The following is an 18,799-nucleotide window of genomic DNA, read 5'->3' on the forward strand; positions in this document are numbered from 1 at the left end:
CCAATCGGCGTATGTCTTATGTTGTTTTCTCTGGAATTGCTGTAGAAAAAGTTTATCTCCTCCCTTTTTTTTTTTTTCTACCAGCTTACTTCTCTCCATTTTTTTTTTTCATGAGATGCTTCCAGCATGACAAATATGAACATGGCATTTGATGGTTGCAATAGTTACATGGTAGTAGAATACAGCAATGTGCTTACTCATTGTCAACATCATATCTGTTTGATAGTCTCCTCACATTTTGTCTTGTTCTTTTGTAGCCACCAACAGCAAAAATGCATGCCATCATTGAACGGACTGCAAAATTTGTTTGCCTGCAAGGAGCGCAATTTGAAATCATGCTGAAAACCAAGCAAGCACGGAATTCTCAATTTGATTTTCTCCGATTTGACCACTACCTTTATCCGTATTATAAGCACATTGTAAAAGCTATGAAGGAAGGACGCTACACTTCATACTTGGAAAAAAAAGAGGAAGAGAAAAAAAGTAAGGCTTGTTCTAGAGTTTTATTCCGGTTGCAGTACACCTGCTTCTTTCTGTTTTATGTCCTGGGAGATGTCATATATCTGTATTTTTAGTGCTGTGGTTAAATCTTTGCCTTCCCCATTTTAGGAAGCATTTCCCGATTTAGAATATGTAAAAATGAACCTTCGATCACATAATTTGAAACAGACTACTGGTTGTGATTGGTGTCAGTAGTCTACTGGTAGAACCACTGTCTGGCACGTGTGTCTGAGCTCATAAGGGTGCTTTACCATGTGTGGTCTAATTTGGTGGGCCGAAGGATTTGGCTGTTTGGTTTTTCGTTCGATAAGGGTGACAGTTGCTCGTTGCCCAGTGGGTTCTCTTGTGAGGAATTTCTCTGTGACCCGTATGACTTTGGTGCTGTGTAGTGTCACAAAGACAAGGTGCATGCTGTGTAATGCATCTTCATGGATCTATGGGGCCGCATCCTGTATTTTAACATTGCGGCGGGTGGCAGTACCCGCCACAATGTTAAACATGTTTTGCATATGCATCTACAACTTGACAGGCACCGCGCGGTGCCTGCCACCTTGTACATGCATGTTAGAAATGGGATTTCTGGTTGGCTAGGGCTTGCACCAAAGTCAGGCAGAAACCACCATTCTACGTCAGAGCAAGGAAGTCACCCGCCAAGATAACCCCTGCTCACCCCCTTGGTAGCTTGGCACGAGCAGTCGGGCCTATCTCGGAGGCAAGGTGTAAAGCGTTTGCGCGCGCACCCAGCAACAACACCCAAGGCCCACCACAAAGGAAACTCCACACAAGGTTATATATAAAAATAGCCTTTGTATTGTACAAAACACATTAGATAATAAATACACACTTTACAAGGTGCCATAGGCACGGGCAGAATTTACAGGGGATTAGGTACATGGGACAGGGCCACATGGACCACTGTCAGGAATAGGCACTTAGACATAGCACATATAATATTGTAGCACAAAATAGAAAATAGAGCACACAACCAGCAACCACTGGTAAAAGGTAAGTACCACCTACGCAACCCTAACCACCTTAGGAAAATATCACGCTGGGAACCAGGACCTCACTAGCAACACCCTTACTAGGAAGAACAAACACCTAAGTATCACTATACATTTAGGGGTATAGGCATGAAAACATTACACATGATGCATCACAACATTTAGAGGTGTAGGGAAGAAAACACATGATGCATAAACATACATTCAGCGGTGGAGGGAAAAGCACATGACGCATAAAAAAACATTCAGAGGTGCAGCAAAGAACAATTGCGCCGAAATTACATAAGCCAACCTGTGACTGTCCCCAGGCCAACTGGCCTCTCTGGGGCTAGGACGCTCTGTGTCCCAAATGTCCGGGCCGGCTGCGCAGGCAGCCAAAGAACAAGCCTAAACGTGCCAGCTGCCCACTGAGTTCTGGGCAGTTGTAGTAGGGAGCCTGGCACCAGCGTGCCTCCTGGCTCTCTTCTGAAATTAACAATAGCGCAAAACCACAATGTGGGAGTCTCGGGGGCACTAGAAACGAAAGTTGCCTTGGGAGCCTTCTATGCTCTAGCTACCAATACTGTGGGAGCGGCCCGGTACCAGCTGGGGCCCCTCTACCACCAACAGAAATGCCCCCGGAGCCTCTCAGGGCTCTAAACAAATGCCAACAGGGTCCGTGGAGCCTCGCATGCTCTAAATAAACAAATGCCGCTACCACTTTAGCAGGAGGGGGCAGGCACCGGCAATGTGCCCCGACAACCCCCCTCGTACAATGATGGCCCCGGAGCCCTCGTGGGCTAAGTAAGGAAAATTGCCCCTGTAATCCTGGAGCCTCGTGGGCTCTTTTTACAACGATGCCTGCTGAACAACGTGGGAGCGGCCGCTGTCAACCGGGGCCGCTCTAGGGGAACAGAGACTGCCCCCGCATTCACCGGTCGTTCTCCTTGCCGGTCGGGGAACTCTTCTCGGTCAGGTCCACATGAGAGCTCCCGCTCCTCGGGGCTCTCCTTCTGCACTCATCGGCGGCACTCCAGCGCTCCTCTTCACTTTTGGGAGCCTCGGGGGGGAAAGGTGCCGGCTTCTTCTTCCCGCGTCGGGTGGAGGCGGGGTGAGCTCCCGTCCTCCTGGGTACTAGGGACGCCTCCCCTCACCTCCTTGCTCCGGAGCGCGGGGTGGGCTCCCTTCGACTTCCGGTTTCGGCCCAAGGCACTTCCGGGTCGCCGCGGGCAGTGCGGCAGCCCTCAAAGCACACTCCTAGGCGGCAGGATCGGGGCAATGCGGGGTAGGCACCCGCTTGGAAGTCAATCGCCGGAGCGGAGTGGCACCCGGGCATTAAAATAATAAACCAGGGTCAGCTCCTGTACATCGGCGGAAATGCGGCAATGAGCGGGGTGGGCACCCGCGCCTCAGATTAGGGCAAAATGCGGGCGAAATGCAGGGTGGGCACCTGCTCTGAATTGGCAAAAATATGGGGATCCCCACGCCGGGGAATCCCTCGATTTAGGGATTGCAGCGCTGGGCTGCAGCTGAGAATAGCAGCGCTCCTGGGCAGGGAAATCCCGCGCTGCCCAGGCGCTTCAGGGACAAAGTTTCCAAGTCCAAAAAGAAGTCCAGCAAGGTCCTTAGGCAGGCAGGGGGGCAAAGGCTGGGCCCAGGATCCAGCTCACAGGGCCCTTCAGGCAGGAAGGCAGTCCCAGTGGCAGTTCTCCTAGCGCCCAGCAGCAGCAGCCCCCCTCAAGAAAGGATCCAGGAAGAGAACACCTTTCTGGGGACACAGCCCCTCTTTTATACACCTTTTCCCTTTGTCCTTAGGTGCAGGGTGGGGGGAAAACCAGTTGCAGCTGGTTTTGGAACACTCTGATGTGCTCAGCCACCCTTTCTATTCACTGGCCAGGCTAGGGACATTAGACGCACCACAGGGGGCGGAGCCAGCATTGTGTGGGTAAAGCCCAGCCCTATTCAGGTCCCAGGTGCACTCCGACCCAGCTATCAGCATGCTAATCTCAACACTCGCCACCGGGGCAGACCCATCCTGACTCCTGGAGCCAGGCTCACCAGCCAGCTCCAGCCAATCACACGCCAGACACAAATTACACAAACATGCCAACTTCTAGAAGTGGCACTTCCAGACTAGACACAATCACGCCGCATACATCATTGCACAGCATTTAATCACACGAGTCCGCACATACCAAACTCGAGCTTGCACTCCCCACGCATCAGGAACTAACATGGATACATACATTCCCCATGCATTCCTATGGGAGGGCCGGCCAACCTCACTACACGCACACACTTTACCAGGGGACACAGTGGTAAAGTGCGCAGAAACCAGAAATCACTAACCTTAGGTCACCATACAAAAGCAAAAAGTTTAGGGGTGAACCTGTCAGAAGGGCCAAGTCCAACACAATATGAAGGGGGGTACCATAGGTACTCCTCACCTGCAGCATCCCACCCCCCAACCCCTGGGGGCCCGCAACTGGTCCCCAAAAGCATTCTCCGCCTTTCTTTTTGCGGCGGCAACGCCGCCGCAAAAGACAGGCATCATAATGCCATGCTTTTGCTTGCATGGCACCGCCTGCATTGCCCCATGGTACCGGGTCCCGCAAGGCGGGCGGAAAAGGCCTGGCTTGCGGTACCACGGCGGACGGTCTTTCCGTCCGCCGCGGTACCTTTGCCATTCCCACCGCCATCCTAATTTGGAGGTGGGAATTTTCAGGGTGATGGCGAGAAATCCGTGACTGCCGGGCCGGCGGTCCTCACCGCCGGCTCGGCAGTCGCGGATTTCCCGCCATTCTAATCGGCCCCCAAGAGTGTTCATTGTGTAAAGAGTGGCGTATTCTCTTGCCTCGTCTCTCATTGCCTGCATTATGGCTTTGGTGTTGTGCTGAGTTCTTGGGCGTGTAGAATGGTCTGGGTAATGCCACTCCTGTAGCTAGTGATTTTGGGTTCTGCTGCGGCTTTGATTTTTCTGTATGATATTTTGATGTTTCTTCAGGTTGACATATTACCTTAGTTATTTTAAAGATGGAGAGCATTAAAGTATCTTAAGCAGACTGGATACTAGGGTTGTTTGTGAACAGCACTTCCTAGCAAACATACCGTTTTATTTAGTTTGATTTCAAGATGTCCTGTTTTGCAGCAGGAGTGATTTTAACGTTTTAGTGTGGGTTTCGGCCATTGTCCAACAGTGAGGAAAGAGCCCCTCGAGGTGCACCTCAGCCCCCTCACCACCCCAATAGCAGTACCCCACCCCGAGCACTAATTTTCATGGGAGGTGTAGTTTTAAATGGGAGACTCTCCTACCTCTGCCTAGTGGTGGACCTAGTGCCCGCAACAGGAATGGATCAAATCAAGGTCCATGGGAGTCCTTGCATGGGGACTAGTGCTCTGAACATAAGTTACTGGCTGGAGTCTTCTAAGTCCTTTTGGGCAGACCATTCAATGCTGGTTGTTCTTCTTGCATTTGTAGTAATGTAATTTGTACTTGTAAAGCGCACTAATACCCCAACTGGGGTGTCCTGGCGCTGTAACGCATACCGCTGTGGAACCCTTCCTGTCTTTTCTCTGTGAAATGTCCACTCCTGGCACCCCCAAGGTGAAGCCAGGCATCCCAGCGCTGTTGGGGCCGTTGTGGAGATTAAGCAAGCTATTGCCCAGAGTTGCAGAGTGGGACCCATGATTAGAATAGGCACTGAGGCGAGAATTATCAGGTCCGAGGAAATTGAGCCCAAGACCCGCCGAGGCAGGAATTGAACCCTGGTCCCGGGCCAGACCTCTGCATCAGGGTTTGCCGCTCTAACCATTGAGCCACACTTCTCCTAGTCTAAAGGCGTATGGCACTGTTGCCTTCCTCTCCCATGGATTGCTAACCTTTGTGTAACCAGCTAGGCCATGCGGAAGATCATGTCCAGTGCTACTTGGGGTGTGGAGACTTCTTTAAATGTGGTTTATTTCACCAGAGATGTTCTGGTCTTTTTACAGAGCACCTAGATCCTGCACTGCATGCTTGGCATGTTTATCCGAGGAGGTGGTGATCCATTGAGATTCTCAGTTGATGATCCCGCTCTTATCGAAATTGGAATGGCGATTGGCTGTAAAATGTGTATTTATGCTGTTTCTTCTGTCTGCAGTAATCAGTGTACAATACTGACATCCTAGATGCCCAATTCCTTGAAATTACAATTTATTTTCAAAATTGCCCCTTTTTCCGTCGGTCTACAGCTGCACAGTCCTTCTGCTTTTAGAAAAAAAATCTTTAAACGTACTGTTTGTACTATTATATTTAGCAGTAGTACAGCACAGCATCTTGACTTTCAGAAATATTTCTCATTGTGTTCATTTTTACTGGATTTGTATGTTATGTCTTGCCGTGAGAAAAATCAAACTGGTACTTTGATATTCTGTCAGATATGTTCTTCTTTTAGTTTCCTCTAGTATGTAGGAGTTGTTTTAACCAGATTAGACACTGTAATCGGCGATATAGCACATGGGGATTTTTGCTTTACTTTCCCGTTGGTATTGACCTCTTGGCACATTGGTAACAATCTGCACAGAGCAGCCACCTTTTCATTTTGGGCTCTGTGCAGCAGTTACCTTGTTGGTTCACATTGGTGCAGTGTTAGTAGGCTCATTTAACATTGGTGTAGTGCTGGAAGCAATCTCCACTGAGCAGGCCCTCTTCATGTCGTGTACCAATATTCGCAGTCATGTTGGTTTACTTGGGCGTTGAGTGTTGGTAACGATCTGCACAGCTCACAGCAGCTTTCCTTCCCTCAGCCCTAACCCCAACTCCACCCGCAGCCTTTCGCTTCCTCAGTCCTCATCCACCCATTGCTGCTCCCAGAACTCACCCCCCTACTTAAACCCTCCCTTCCGAACCCTAAACCTGAACTCGACAGCTGCTCCTTGCCCCGACCATTACTTCCCCTTCCCCTGAGTCTAGTGTCAGTTTGTCTCGCGATTCACAGTCTACGGATTCTTTGTGCCCCCTTGCACAATCCTTTTTGTTGCTTCTGTTTGGATTTATGAATGCTCATTGTTGGTGACCTGAAAGCAAGTTTGTAATATTTGAAACATTTGTGTGGAACGTTAAATTGCAGTAAGCGGCATGGGCAACCTTCTTAGCAAAGAGAAGTTAGGAGTACAGAATATTCATCTTGAAGGGTCTTCGTTCTGGTGACCACCTCATTATTTCTGATTTGCAAAACTGTTTAGTTTCTCTACTCATCAGAGTTAGTCCCTTATGAAAACCTGTAGGATAGCAGTGTTAAGCATGTGATAACAAACTGACATTTATATTTACTGCCGGTATTTTAGACTGCTGTCCACAGGTGGGAAGATTTTGAGGAAGGTTGTCAGTCCAAGACAGGAGATGACTAAGTGTTACCCTACATTAGGGCAGTACACGGTGCAGCTTATACCTGTGCTGAAGCAGTCTAACATGGTGGCCATCAGTGTGTGGTTATTATTTGAGATCTTCACCCTGAGAGTCCGAATTCAGACTTTGGATCCTGGTCCATTACAGAAGGTATCTGCAATTGTCATTGTTTCAGTAGTCAGGTTTCAGATAGAACTTTCCAGAACCTCACTTGACTTCCAAATACCACTGAACTGAAAGGGTGGTGGTTCCTGGACATCTGTTGAGAAAGTATCCCCTGCAGACACTTTTTCAAGACTGAAGTTGCGAGGATGTAGTTTGTCCCGGGCAGCGCTCGCAATTATGCTTCATCATTGTGAGCAAAAGCTTAATGTTTTTTAATTGAGAAAGCAGCGTTGCTTGAATGCAGACCTTGTCAGCCAAGACTAACGCCTGTCAAAAACCTGGTTGGGTGTGTCAAATTGATGGCAAAAAGTCTCATTGAAGTGGCGCTGCCCCTGGTAATGAAGCTCTGAATTCTGAAGCTTAAAAGTAGGTTATCCTCTGCGCAAGTATCCATGCTGCTTCCGCTAGCGGAAAGTTTGAGCACTTCTTGCAGGATTAAAAGAAAGAAAATCCCTCTGGTGAACTTGATTTTGAGTTCAACTTTTGGGTCTGCCTTCTAGACCGAGGGTAACTTTTGTTATGAATCTACTAACAGAATTGAGAAAGATGACATTCATGGTTTCTGTGCACTTTAGAAATGGTTGAAAACTGTGTGTGTACCCCTATATTCCAAATATATTATTTTGTTCCCTAGGACCGGTGTTCAAAGGAGAAGTGGATGAGGATGAAGATGACGAGGAATATGATGATTATCTTCACCCTAGCCTTTCTGGATCTAAGAAGTGCAGCAGGCTTGAAGAACTCATAAAGGTACTCTAGATGTCTCTCTGGATAGCCCCTTGTGAGGCGTTCTCGTTGTGATGGTGTCACATGGATTCCTAGTCCAGCTGGGGTGTATCTAGGTATTGGTCAGTGCTTGCTGCGCATGTCTATTGGAGGGTAGCCATAATCGCACTAGAAGCAGTATGTCTCTTCAGAACACTGACCTGTCCTTACTTATCTGTGGTCTCATTTTTATTCGGATTGCATTAGCTGCCATAAGTGATGCAGAGTATTATTTATTTTTGGTTTCAGGTAGGTCGAGCTAGACCCAATTGGGTGCCAGCACATGAATACAGGATACAGCTGTAATTTGATTCCTTACAATTGCTCACATTTTGTTAAGGAATTGATGTGACCTTGCGGATTGATATTTTTGTTTGGAAGGAGGTCCAGGAACTCCGTACGCTCAACATAGGATGAGGGATTGTCCAATGGATTCTGCAGAACGGTGAATCATTTGGGAGGAAAAATTCTGTTTTCGGATTTTGTATGTGGTGATGGAGGATCATCCAAGACTGATTGTTTTTTTGTTCATTTATTTGTAGACCATCTGGGTTACACTGCTGCCTCTTGTGTGGGTCTGCGGTGGGGTGGTTTTTGATAACTGAGTAGTATCAAGCATAGAATTTGTAGTTTCCTGTTTTATAGTAGAGATCTAAGAGGTTTCATGTAGAACTTGAAGAGAGTTGGCGATAGTACGGAGTCTTAAGGGACTCCTTGGAGAGGCAGTTATCTGAGAAGGGGTTTTGGGGTTTCTGTTTATTGGCATATGTTGTCCAGGTACAAAGTGAACTAGTTTATGACTGTTCCACTGCCCCTTTCAATCCAATTTCGTGTTTTTGATTTTTTGTAGCTAAGGATGTTAACAGACCATGGTGTATCATAGGTGCCATGTGCCCCAATACAAGAGAAATGGGCTTCTGACCACTGATCTGGCCGAGAAATAGAGCAATTATCATGACTCTGTGTACAGATGCGTGAGTGTACAGATGCGTGAGTGTACAGATGCGTGAGTGTACAGATGCGTGAGTGTACAGATGCGTGAGTGTACAGATGCGTGAGTGTACAGATGCGTGAGTGTACAGATGCGTGAGTGTACAGGTGTGTGCGCGTATACAGGTGTGTGTGCGCGTATACAGGTGTGTGTGCGCGTATACAGGTGTGTGTGCGCGTATACAGGTGTGTGTGTATATATTTTTGTATGTGTGTGTGAGAATATGAGTGTGTGTATTAATAAATGTGCTTAGTGGTCAGCTTCCAAGTTGGCTCTAAAGTTGAGACCGATTTAGAAAAGCTATCGTTTTAGGTGCCATTAAGCAATATTGGGTTGTTTTGTTGTCTGACCCTGACCACCATACTTGCATGCGAGTCACTTTACCTTGTGTTTCTTCCAGCCTTTAAATGTAATGGATCCCGATCATCCTCTAGCAGCCCTTGTTCGCAAAGCTCAGTCTGAGAGGAATAATGCGGCTCAGCTGCTGGCCGACACTGCTGCAGCGCAACAAGCGGCAGATAAGGCTGAAGCCCAACAAGTGGCGGATAAGGCTGAAGCCCAGCAGCTGGCTGACCATGCTGCAGCCGAGCAGCAGGCCGACACTGAAGCAGCACAGGCGGAGGCTGTCACATTTTCTGCAGAGAGTAAGTAAACTGATTATTTAGGATCTTTCTTGTTACCAGAAACTGTTTGGTTAGTAGTTGAATATCGATCTGATTATAACTTGTGAATGGACTTTACACTTCCTGAAACTCCCTCTTTGTTGTTGAGAATTGATAAAACTATGATGAATGATGGCCGCGTGTTGTTGTGTGCATCTGCGCTATGGTTTACATGCTTTGTGCCATTTAATGTGAAGGAATATTTTGATATGTTTAAAATGTATGTTCAATGAATTCCTACTTGTTTGTGCAATTGTTGTGATTTCCTTTTTAGTATGCTTTGACTAGTTTATCTTGTTCTGTGCATGACTGCAGTATTTTTCTACGCCTTGTAGAGACTTGTGCGAGTGAGCTGTGTGGCTTTTTGTTGTTTTCGTTTGTAGGGCTGCTTTGCTAACAAGAGTTTGGTTATGTTATCAGGACTTGTCAACTGAATTCACCCAGGGAGCTTTGCAGTGCTTTACACATGCTACGCAGTGCTCTCAGGTATTCAGTGGCTCTGGAGGGGGTGTAGGATTCATTATTCTTTCCCCTTTTCATCCATCATTCGATGTTTCCCATTGTGATTTGGTACTTCTGTTGAGTGGGAAAGGGTCCTTAATGAGGAGAACTGGAATTTCTCTTGTGTATTGAAGTTGGCAGCTTGAAGCCCGTATCTAGAAGCCTGCATTTGCCCTTACAGAGATTAGCTGCCCAAGACAGCAGCATGAGACCCTGTAATGATGTGAACGGTCCCTAGCCTTGAATCCAACGGAACAAGCCTTTCAGTTAAAGTGCTCCCGGGCTTTCAGGCAAACCCATTCCTTTATTGATTTCTTCTGTTAGCTTTTCTTTTAAAATTCTACAAAAACAACCTCAATACAGATGGAAAGACTGAAGGACAATGTTTGATAACATTTCTTTTTTCTTGTATCCAAGGTTTCTACCCCTGAACACTTTTGTTTGGAGTTAATTGTGGAAATGCTTACTATTCACTTATGTGTGTCCTAACTCAGTTTGTTCTTAAAACGTGGCATTGTTTTTCAGTGGACTTCAACATCAATGGCTAATGTTTGTGTGCATATTTGGTACCATTGTTGGGGTTTTCAGGCCTGTATTGAGGCTTTTCCTTTAGTTACAAAATAGAATGTTAACAATTGAAATGCGCTTTGGATGGAGTTAACGTCTTCCATCTCATTGGCGCAGTACTTCCTTTGCTGACACAGGACGTCTTAGTTTCCCAAGCTGGGCACTAATACTAAAGTATATGAAGAAACGTTTCTTCAGGCTGCAACACTGAACCTGGTATGCGTGTTTATCTTTTGTTTTTTAGTACATTATCCTTCTTGCAGATGTTCATGTGGCGCTCAAAGAAAGATTATATATAAATTTCCTACTGGTGGTCGCCAGTAGGTAGTTATAGTTATGACAGTTTTTTTCCATAGGAAGAGCGCTTTTTAGGTCTCGCCTGGCGTTGTAGAGCGCATGCGCTGCTCGCTCCGCGAGGGCTTCTTGGAATCTATACAGTTTCCGAAGTGGTGTTTCAGCTCCGCCCATTATTTTGGTTGGTTTGTGTCATAAGTTATGCTAAACAATGTCTTTTGATTGTAACGGAGGCTTTAGTCCCTCTTGGTTACCGCCCTGTCTTCTTTTAGCAGGGACTGGATTATTTACAGGCGGCGTGATACTGTCTCCTGTAATTAGGCGGTGAGCACTTTCTTTTTGTCATTCCGGCTGCGAATACTGGTGCGCAGCAGCGCGCCCCAGCTGCCATGTTGTTTCGTGCCTGCCTTCCTCCCTCTCACTGGTGACACGGACGGCTCCTCCCCGCACCGAAGTCTGGCTCTGAGCTCCGCTGAGCCTCACACACGCCGGCGTCTCTCCCCGTCCTATTGCCATGGTCCCCGGAGCCCCACCTCTGGCGGCTGCTGCTCCTCGCTCTGTGAATGGTGTTTGTGTTCAACAAGCCGCAGCAATCCGAACCCACATTTATGCAGCCTTTCTTCTCGTTATTGACCAATGTGTTGTGGAAGATAAACCATACAAATCTTATCTAATCTTTGCATTGGAAATTGTAACCTAGGATTGGTGATGACCGAACGCTAATACTAATAATATCGAGAATGTGAATTTTGCCCGTGCGCCACCCAGCTGAGGTCATAGCTAACAGGGAAGGCTGACTTTTCTAGATGAGTTTAGTGTAATCAGTGAACGCCCGCAAGTGACTTGGTAGCTGGGTTTCTCGCAAATGCGCAGAGAACGGTAGACCCCATTGGGTGTTGAAGCTACAGCTGAGAGAGACACCGTCCATCTGTTATGGCCGGCCATGGGGGCTCGGGCCCCAGTATCCTGAAAAACTTCGGGGGAGAGGATGGCTATCGTTCTGGATACTGCAGTAGCGAGACCGGGAACATGTCCCATGGTAATAGGAGGGAAGAGATAGAGTGGGTATTGAGATGCTCTGTTATACCAACTAAGAATTGGCACTGGTTTTTCTTTCTGCTAGTTGAAAGGCTCTAATGTTCAGTCATGTTTGATATGAGGTAATAGATGACTACTTTCAGGTATGGCCCAGATCTTTGCGGCCAGTACAGAAAAACTGCAGTCCAACATATTTGTGCAAGTTGTCATCTACTGTTCAAGCAATCGTAAATAAATAAATATTTCCTTCAAATTGTGTTGCACTGCGGAATTGGGAGTAATTACGGAATTGCTGTGGTAAGACTATTCCACGGAGAGCCTTCTTTATCTTCCTAGAGTATGGAGGATTGATTTAAAAATTCTGTAACAGGAAAATGAAAAAATACCGGAAAAATATAGTTTAGTAATTCTGCTTATGTAAAATAATGGTATATACTGATAAACCATAGATTATCAATTCCCTGTCTTTGTTGTTCCCTTCTGATTGAAAAATGTGCTCTTATCTAGCCCAACCTAAGTTGCGTTATTGAAATAATGTTTGCTCTTTATGCTCTTCTCTCCTCTGCCGTGTTAGTCCGATATCCAAATTTGTCATGATATTTCTTTCATACTCATAAAAATGTGGGCCACTCGGGAGAAATGCAGATTTTTGCACTTTTTTTTCAAAACAGTTAAAACATGTTGCACAGTGTTTAAAACAAAACATTTGTGCATGTGTTTTGAAAGTGCAAAATTGCTGCAACCTGGAGATTCTGATGAAGGAACACATAAAGCAAAGCCTCGTGATATTGTTGACACTAGAGACTTGTCAGAATGCCATAATTTCATTTTGAGGATTTCGAATGAAATAATAGCATTTTATGAAGTATATAAAGGTGGCTAACAGGATACTTGTTCTTGTACCACGATGTGCAGTTGACTTGAAAGTCTAGGACAAGCATTTGCAATGTAATAGGTCTCGCAGCTATGAGAGTTTGAGCTATTGGCATTGTAAATGGCTATGCCTTTTATTTTGATTTTGATTTATTTATTTATTTAATATAGCGCCTGAATCGACCCTGAAGGGGTATCCCTGCGCTGCGGACAAGCAATTGGAGAGCTGAGGGACTGATTCAGGATTAGAGGCAGAAAAGGAGGGTCTTAAGATGTTTCCTGAATTGGAGGTGGTCAGGGCATTGCCTCATGTGCAGGGGGAGCTGGTTCAGTACAGGGGACCAAGGTGGGAGAGTGCCTTTCCACCTAGTCTGGCCTTCCTCACTCGAGGGACCACGAGTAGTGACTTAGTTCCAGAGCGGAGGGACCTTGAGGGAGTGTGCAGTATGAATGTCTCTGCTAGCTAGGTGGGGCCGAGATGGTTTAAAGATTTATGGACCGTGCAGCAGACCTTGAACTGGACCTGCTCTCGTATCGGGAGCCAGTGTAGGTGATGGAGGAGAGTGCGAGAGGCAGTCCAGGGGTGGGGCATTTAAGACCAGAAGCACTGCAGTGTTCTGGACTACCTGCAGACTGCACAACGAGGATTCATAGGCCGAAGGCAAGAGGCCATTGCAATAGTCCAGGCGGCTCAGTATAAGTGCCTGTGTCAGGGTCTACCGAGTGGAGTAGGGAAAATACTCGGTGTAAGAGGCCTAGCATCTGAAAGCAGGAGCCAGCTGTCTGGGCAGCGTGCTCTTTCAGGGTGAGAGCCTGGTCCAGGCGAATGCCATGGTTGTTGACAGTGGATTTAGGGACGGGGGAGTGCCCAGGTTCACAAGCCACCACTAAGGTGTCCAGAGTAAGGGTGCGTCTCCGAAGAGCATGATTTCTGTCTTCCCCACATTGGATTGGAAGAAATGGTCTCTCCTCCAATTGGAGATATTCTAAATTCCAGAAGAGAAGGCTGACTGTACGGATGAAGTGAGTTTGTTGAATGGGAATAGCAGCTGTCTATCGTCGGCGTAAGATGTGGGAATAAAACCACAGGTTCTGAGAGGTTGGACAAGGGAGCCACATGGATATTGAACAGGGTAGGGCTCAGGCATGAGCCCTGGTGTACTCCCTTGGTCATCTTCACAGATGCCGAGCGATATGGACCCAGCTTAACAGTCTGGGTCCTGGAGGAGAGAAAGCTCATCATCCACCGTAGGGCGGAGCCTCTTATTCCAATCTCCTGGACAATAACTCATGTGAGACCGTGTCGAACGCGGCAGAGAGGTCCAGCAGCAACAGAATCAACGATTGGCCCCTGTCTAGGTTCATCCGAATAATGTGTGACCGCTAGCAGGGCCGATTCGGTTCTGTATTTGGGCTTGAAGCCGGACTAGGAAGAGGCAAGACTTCCTGTGCGTTAAAATGGTCGGACATATGAGTGTTGATGTCTTTCTCTAATAGTTTGCTCAGGAGAAGGAGAAGCGGGATGGGGCGGAGATTGGAGTGATTGGTCATGGGGGCCTTGGAGTTTTTGTGGATGGGCATAACCTGGGCTGCTTTCCATTCTAGAGGGACGTGACTCTTTCAGCAAGAGATTGAGGAGGAATTCTATGGAAGGGGATAGTTGATGGTGCAAAGAAGCTGCTACCTTGGCAGGAATGCTATCTGAGGGAGAGCCAGATTTCACGATGCGTAGTAGTGCCTCAACATCTTTCTGGGTCACCGGGGGAAAACTCTCTAAGAGCTGGATATTTGCCTGTTCTGGTGAATCCTGGGTCATGGCGGCCGGAGGTTGGTTCCCTGATGAAATAATTCTCATATATTAGCTCTACTTTTTTAGAGAAGTATTGAGCTATGTCATTGCAGAGTGATTGTGAAGGGGCCTCTAAGTTATCACATGCTGAGGGGTTGATAAAAGACTGGAGAATTCAGTAGAGGGTTTTGGGGGTGTTGCTAGTTGGGGCACAATGTGGGCTTTCCTGGTGGTCTTGATGTTTTTGTGGTAGTCCGAGAGGGCGATGTTATGTCCTCCTCATCAAGGAGCAACGCCAGCGTCTTTCAAGTTTTCTGCAAAGTTGTTTTTGAGTGCGCAGTTGAGGGGAAAACCAGGCGGTCTGCGGGTGCTTAGGGGTGTTTGAGAGAGATATCCATGGTGCGTGAGGGTCTAAGGCGCAGGTGATGGCCGAATTGTATTTAGCAAGAGGGGCCTCTATGTTGATGGGTGCAGCGCTCCAAGGTATCAGGAAAGAGGCTTGGAAGCGCTCTGGGGTGACTTTCTTACATTGTCTATATGCAGACTGAGTAACTGGGATTTGGGTCCTTCATCTCTCTAGGGCCCTGGATTGAGAATTCGATTAATGCATGGTCCGAACACATCAGTGGTTTTAAGGGGTTCCCACAAAATGCAGGTGGAGTTGGAAAAAATAATATCCAATGTGTGACCTGCCGTGTGGGTGAAGCCTTCATTGAGCTTAAGTAAACCCAGGAGGGGGAGGTCTGCTAAAAATTTATAAAACATAAATAAAAAATATTGTCATTTACAATGGCAATAGCTTAAACTCTCATAAATGCGAGACCTATTGCAAATGCTTGTTTGTTTTGCCAATAACTTTGGCGCCGTTTGACAAATCCCTCGCAAAATTTTAAATACTAGTACAATGCTCACTTCAGCTACTGTCTTGATCCGGAGGCTGAGAAAAAGGGAGGGGGGGTCCGAACACTCAGGAGGGGTGCCGTGTGGGGGTGATGGGGAGGGATCAGAAGAGTAGGTCCCAGGGGGGGACACCTGACAGGGCAAAAAACTGATTTTTTTTTTTAAAATGGCGGGACCTGCACTGGAGTCGCAGCTCCTGCCGAACAAAGAAAAAAGCGTGGTCTCCTGCACTTCTTTACTAATAGGCCCCCCAGGTGGGCCAGGTCCCGGGCGCTAGCAGAAATTAAAGGAGGGTGTGTATGGGCCCCTCTCCTGGGCAGCGCAGACCCTCCACCCCTATTAGAAAATATTTTTTTAAAGGCCGTGGTGGGTTCTTGCCGGGGAGGGGGCCCGCGCGGCCCCCCCCCCCCACCCTAATAAAAATACAATTTAAAAAAAGGCTGGCCCTGGGGCCAAAATCAGCCCGAAGAAATGTTAATACAAATAAATAAGAACATATGCCTGCCCTGGGGTAGTAGACTGAGGCCCTGCCCCCTTTCTCAGCAAACTCTGCACAGGGGTCTCTTGGCGCACAATTGGTTGAGGATGAAGTCCCGTTAGCCGCTGAGGGTCTTTGGGGGCCACCAACCCCAAACGCACCTCCTGGTGCACTACTGCAGTCCTCGAAAGATCCCAACAATTATAGTAGACCTGTGGGTCTAGTGACCTAAATATTCTACTCGACCTAATTATAATGCTTCTGACCTATAAACTGGTTTGAAATTATGTGATCCTGGGCAAGTATTTTAATTCACTGAGACGCAATTTCTTCTTTATCATTTATGAGAGCACCTTTAAATATAAAAGTTCAGCGAGTCTGCTTCACAGAAAACTATTTTGTTTGGATTAATCAACTAAACATTAACTCCATATAGAACACAAATCGAGCTTCATAAAGGATTCACGTTTCCGCTGACGGGCCTCTTAGTTCATTAACTGCATGTCATCGGGCCGGGGGCAGGAATGTTTCTCAAATCATGTTTTAAAACTATCACTTTTAATAAATACATAACTAAAGCATAAAGTAGCAGCACACTGTCATTTGCATTCAGGAGATTTTACAATGAAAAGTGCCACAGACTTTGTCACTAACTTGGTTTTTGTTATATTGCTTTTGCTTATTTCATGTATTTTTCATAATGTGCTATCTGTCCTTTCCTTGTCCTTTCCCTTTAAGTACACTGTGTATTTATGACTGTGTGGCACATGCTCTTCAGTTGCCTTCATTCTCCTCAGAAAGTTCCTTGAGTGATTCTGCAACTGCTACTTGATTAGTTTGTACTGTGCCTTCAGCATTAAACCTTCTACTTCAATTTCATTTGGATTTTGCATCTTTCCTTTTGGATTTCAACACTTTTAAAACTATATGGTGTACAATGTTTGGAAATAGTGTCTGCAAATGTTTGTCATTTGCACATCACCAAGTAAAATATTCTGATTTACTTTGCTCCTTTTTAAATCTTTGTTGCATCACTCTTCTGAACTACAAAAAAGAATGATTTCATAATACCAGTTATACTTGTACTGTTCATTTACAAGCAGTTTAAATGTTGGAGGAAAAAGCAACTGGCATTTTACATCCTTTTGTTTCTCAAGTCTTGTCAGCTCACTTGACAAAAACCATTAACTGTGATAACTAAGTGAAAGAAAAGTTTAAACCATTTTCCAGGAACAGATGGGCAACAATTAGTAAAAAGTCAAACTGACATTTGACCCCTGTCCTTTATCAGTCAGCAATTGTGGCAAAATAAAAAAACATGATATAAAGGTGTCTTAATTGCTCATTCACTTTCTGAATGAACAGAACACCTGTTTCTCCCAGCATAAGTTTAATCTCCAGCAAGGTCGAGTAAGTGCTAAAAATTGACCAGAAAAAATCTCATTCGTAATTGTGGGTGAATTTTCCGGGGCCTGTACTGGTTGAGGAAAGGAAGTCCCCTTGGCTGATGATGATCCTTGGGGGGCCCCGAACCCCTCCTGTTACCTCCACTAAGTACAACACATTGGGATTACTGAGAGCTTGTGGGAGCCCACGCCCCCTTTCTCCACTGGTTAGGAAATAGAATTCAAAAAACACCTTAGAAATAACCTGAAAAAACCAAAAGTCACATGGACGTTAGATTTCACTCGTACAAAGCCATAGAAATTCAGCAGTTCTACTTACCTGGGCTACCTATAACTTACGCCCCTGCAATGCACTGCTTATGGCTGATGTAATATGTATGATCATGACATGGTCAGTAACATAACCGATGACCTCTCAAATGATTAAATCGCCCACAGAACAATACAATTACCAGGGGTGTGGAATTTTTAAAATAAACTGCTTGTCCTAGGGACGAAATGTAACTCAAATCTACTTGTCCTAAAACAAATCTACTTGTCCCACCTATCAATAACATCAATCACAAGGGCAAACATGAAAACCTTTGCCCATTATATAGCTTTAATATCTTATCTGTATTTGGATGTGGTAAGTTTAAGAAGGTGTTTTCAGGATAGTTTATATGTATATTGGCAAGTGGATATAGATGCAGCATAGATTGAATGAATGTACCATTAAGGTGGTACATTACAAGGCTGCGTTGTGGGCATGATTGGGTCAAGAGTTGTCAAACGTGTGCTATAAGTTGATGTGCTCGCGTAGCTCAATCTGGATGTGCTGCTGAAGAGAAAATACTGAAACAAATGAATGGCCTGTTACCATGCTATGCACAGGATAGTGCTAGCAATTGTGTCTAATATGTACTGCTGATATAATGAGGGGTGGCTGTTTTCGAAAATTGGTGTATGTTGGGGTGTTACTTGTAACAAGGCACAGATAGAGGAATATAACCTCCATGTCAGATGAACAGATCCCACAGCCTGCGACATCCACAGAAGTAGAACAAGGAAATGCAGTGATGCATTAAAAGCAAGGAAGCATGACATGCAGGACCTCCATACTGGGGAGAGATACTTAATACCGTGCCCTCTAGAGCCCAAGATACAAAGCAACTGTCCATCTCTCTCATCACTAAAGTGCCATCAGTGATTTCACAAAAAGGACAGGTTGATACAGAAAGTAACCTGCATAATTACTTTGATTTAATGTGGCCCTTTGAAACTGCATGAGAAAGATGAGGAGGCGGAACCAGTGATTATACGATTATCTCTCTCAGGGGAGTTCATTGCAGAGGGACTGGAATATTTCCCTCACATGCCTCCATTATGCTGGGATCACTTTTAAGAGAAATGGAAGGTTCTCCTTTAAAGCCACCTAGAGAAAAGAGGGCTAATAGGGGAGGATTAATAACCTCTCATTCACTCAATACTGTAAGGGGAGCTGCAAAAAGCGCCCTCACA

General features: G+C 46.1%; 1 protein-coding gene across 2 annotated transcripts in view; it reads left to right on the forward strand.

The window, feature by feature from the left end:
• Positions 1-262: 262 nt before the first annotated feature.
• The window catches only part of LOC147665098 (splicing factor, suppressor of white-apricot homolog), a 530,497-nt gene continuing 511,960 nt past the window's right edge, over positions 263-18,799 (forward strand). For both annotated transcript variants that reach the window (XM_086949761.1, XM_086949762.1), the window contains exons 1-3: positions 263-483; positions 7,670-7,785; positions 9,192-9,435. In XM_086949761.1, the coding sequence (XP_086805887.1) occupies positions 273-483; positions 7,670-7,785; positions 9,192-9,435 (571 nt within the window). In that variant the 5' untranslated portion in view covers positions 263-272. The remainder of the gene's footprint in view (positions 484-7,669; positions 7,786-9,191; positions 9,436-18,799) is intronic.

This window comes from Lissotriton vulgaris, unplaced genomic scaffold, assembly GCF_964263255.1.
Source record: "Lissotriton vulgaris unplaced genomic scaffold, aLisVul1.2 SCAFFOLD_1287, whole genome shotgun sequence".
Taxonomy (NCBI): Eukaryota; Metazoa; Chordata; class Amphibia; order Caudata; family Salamandridae; genus Lissotriton; species Lissotriton vulgaris.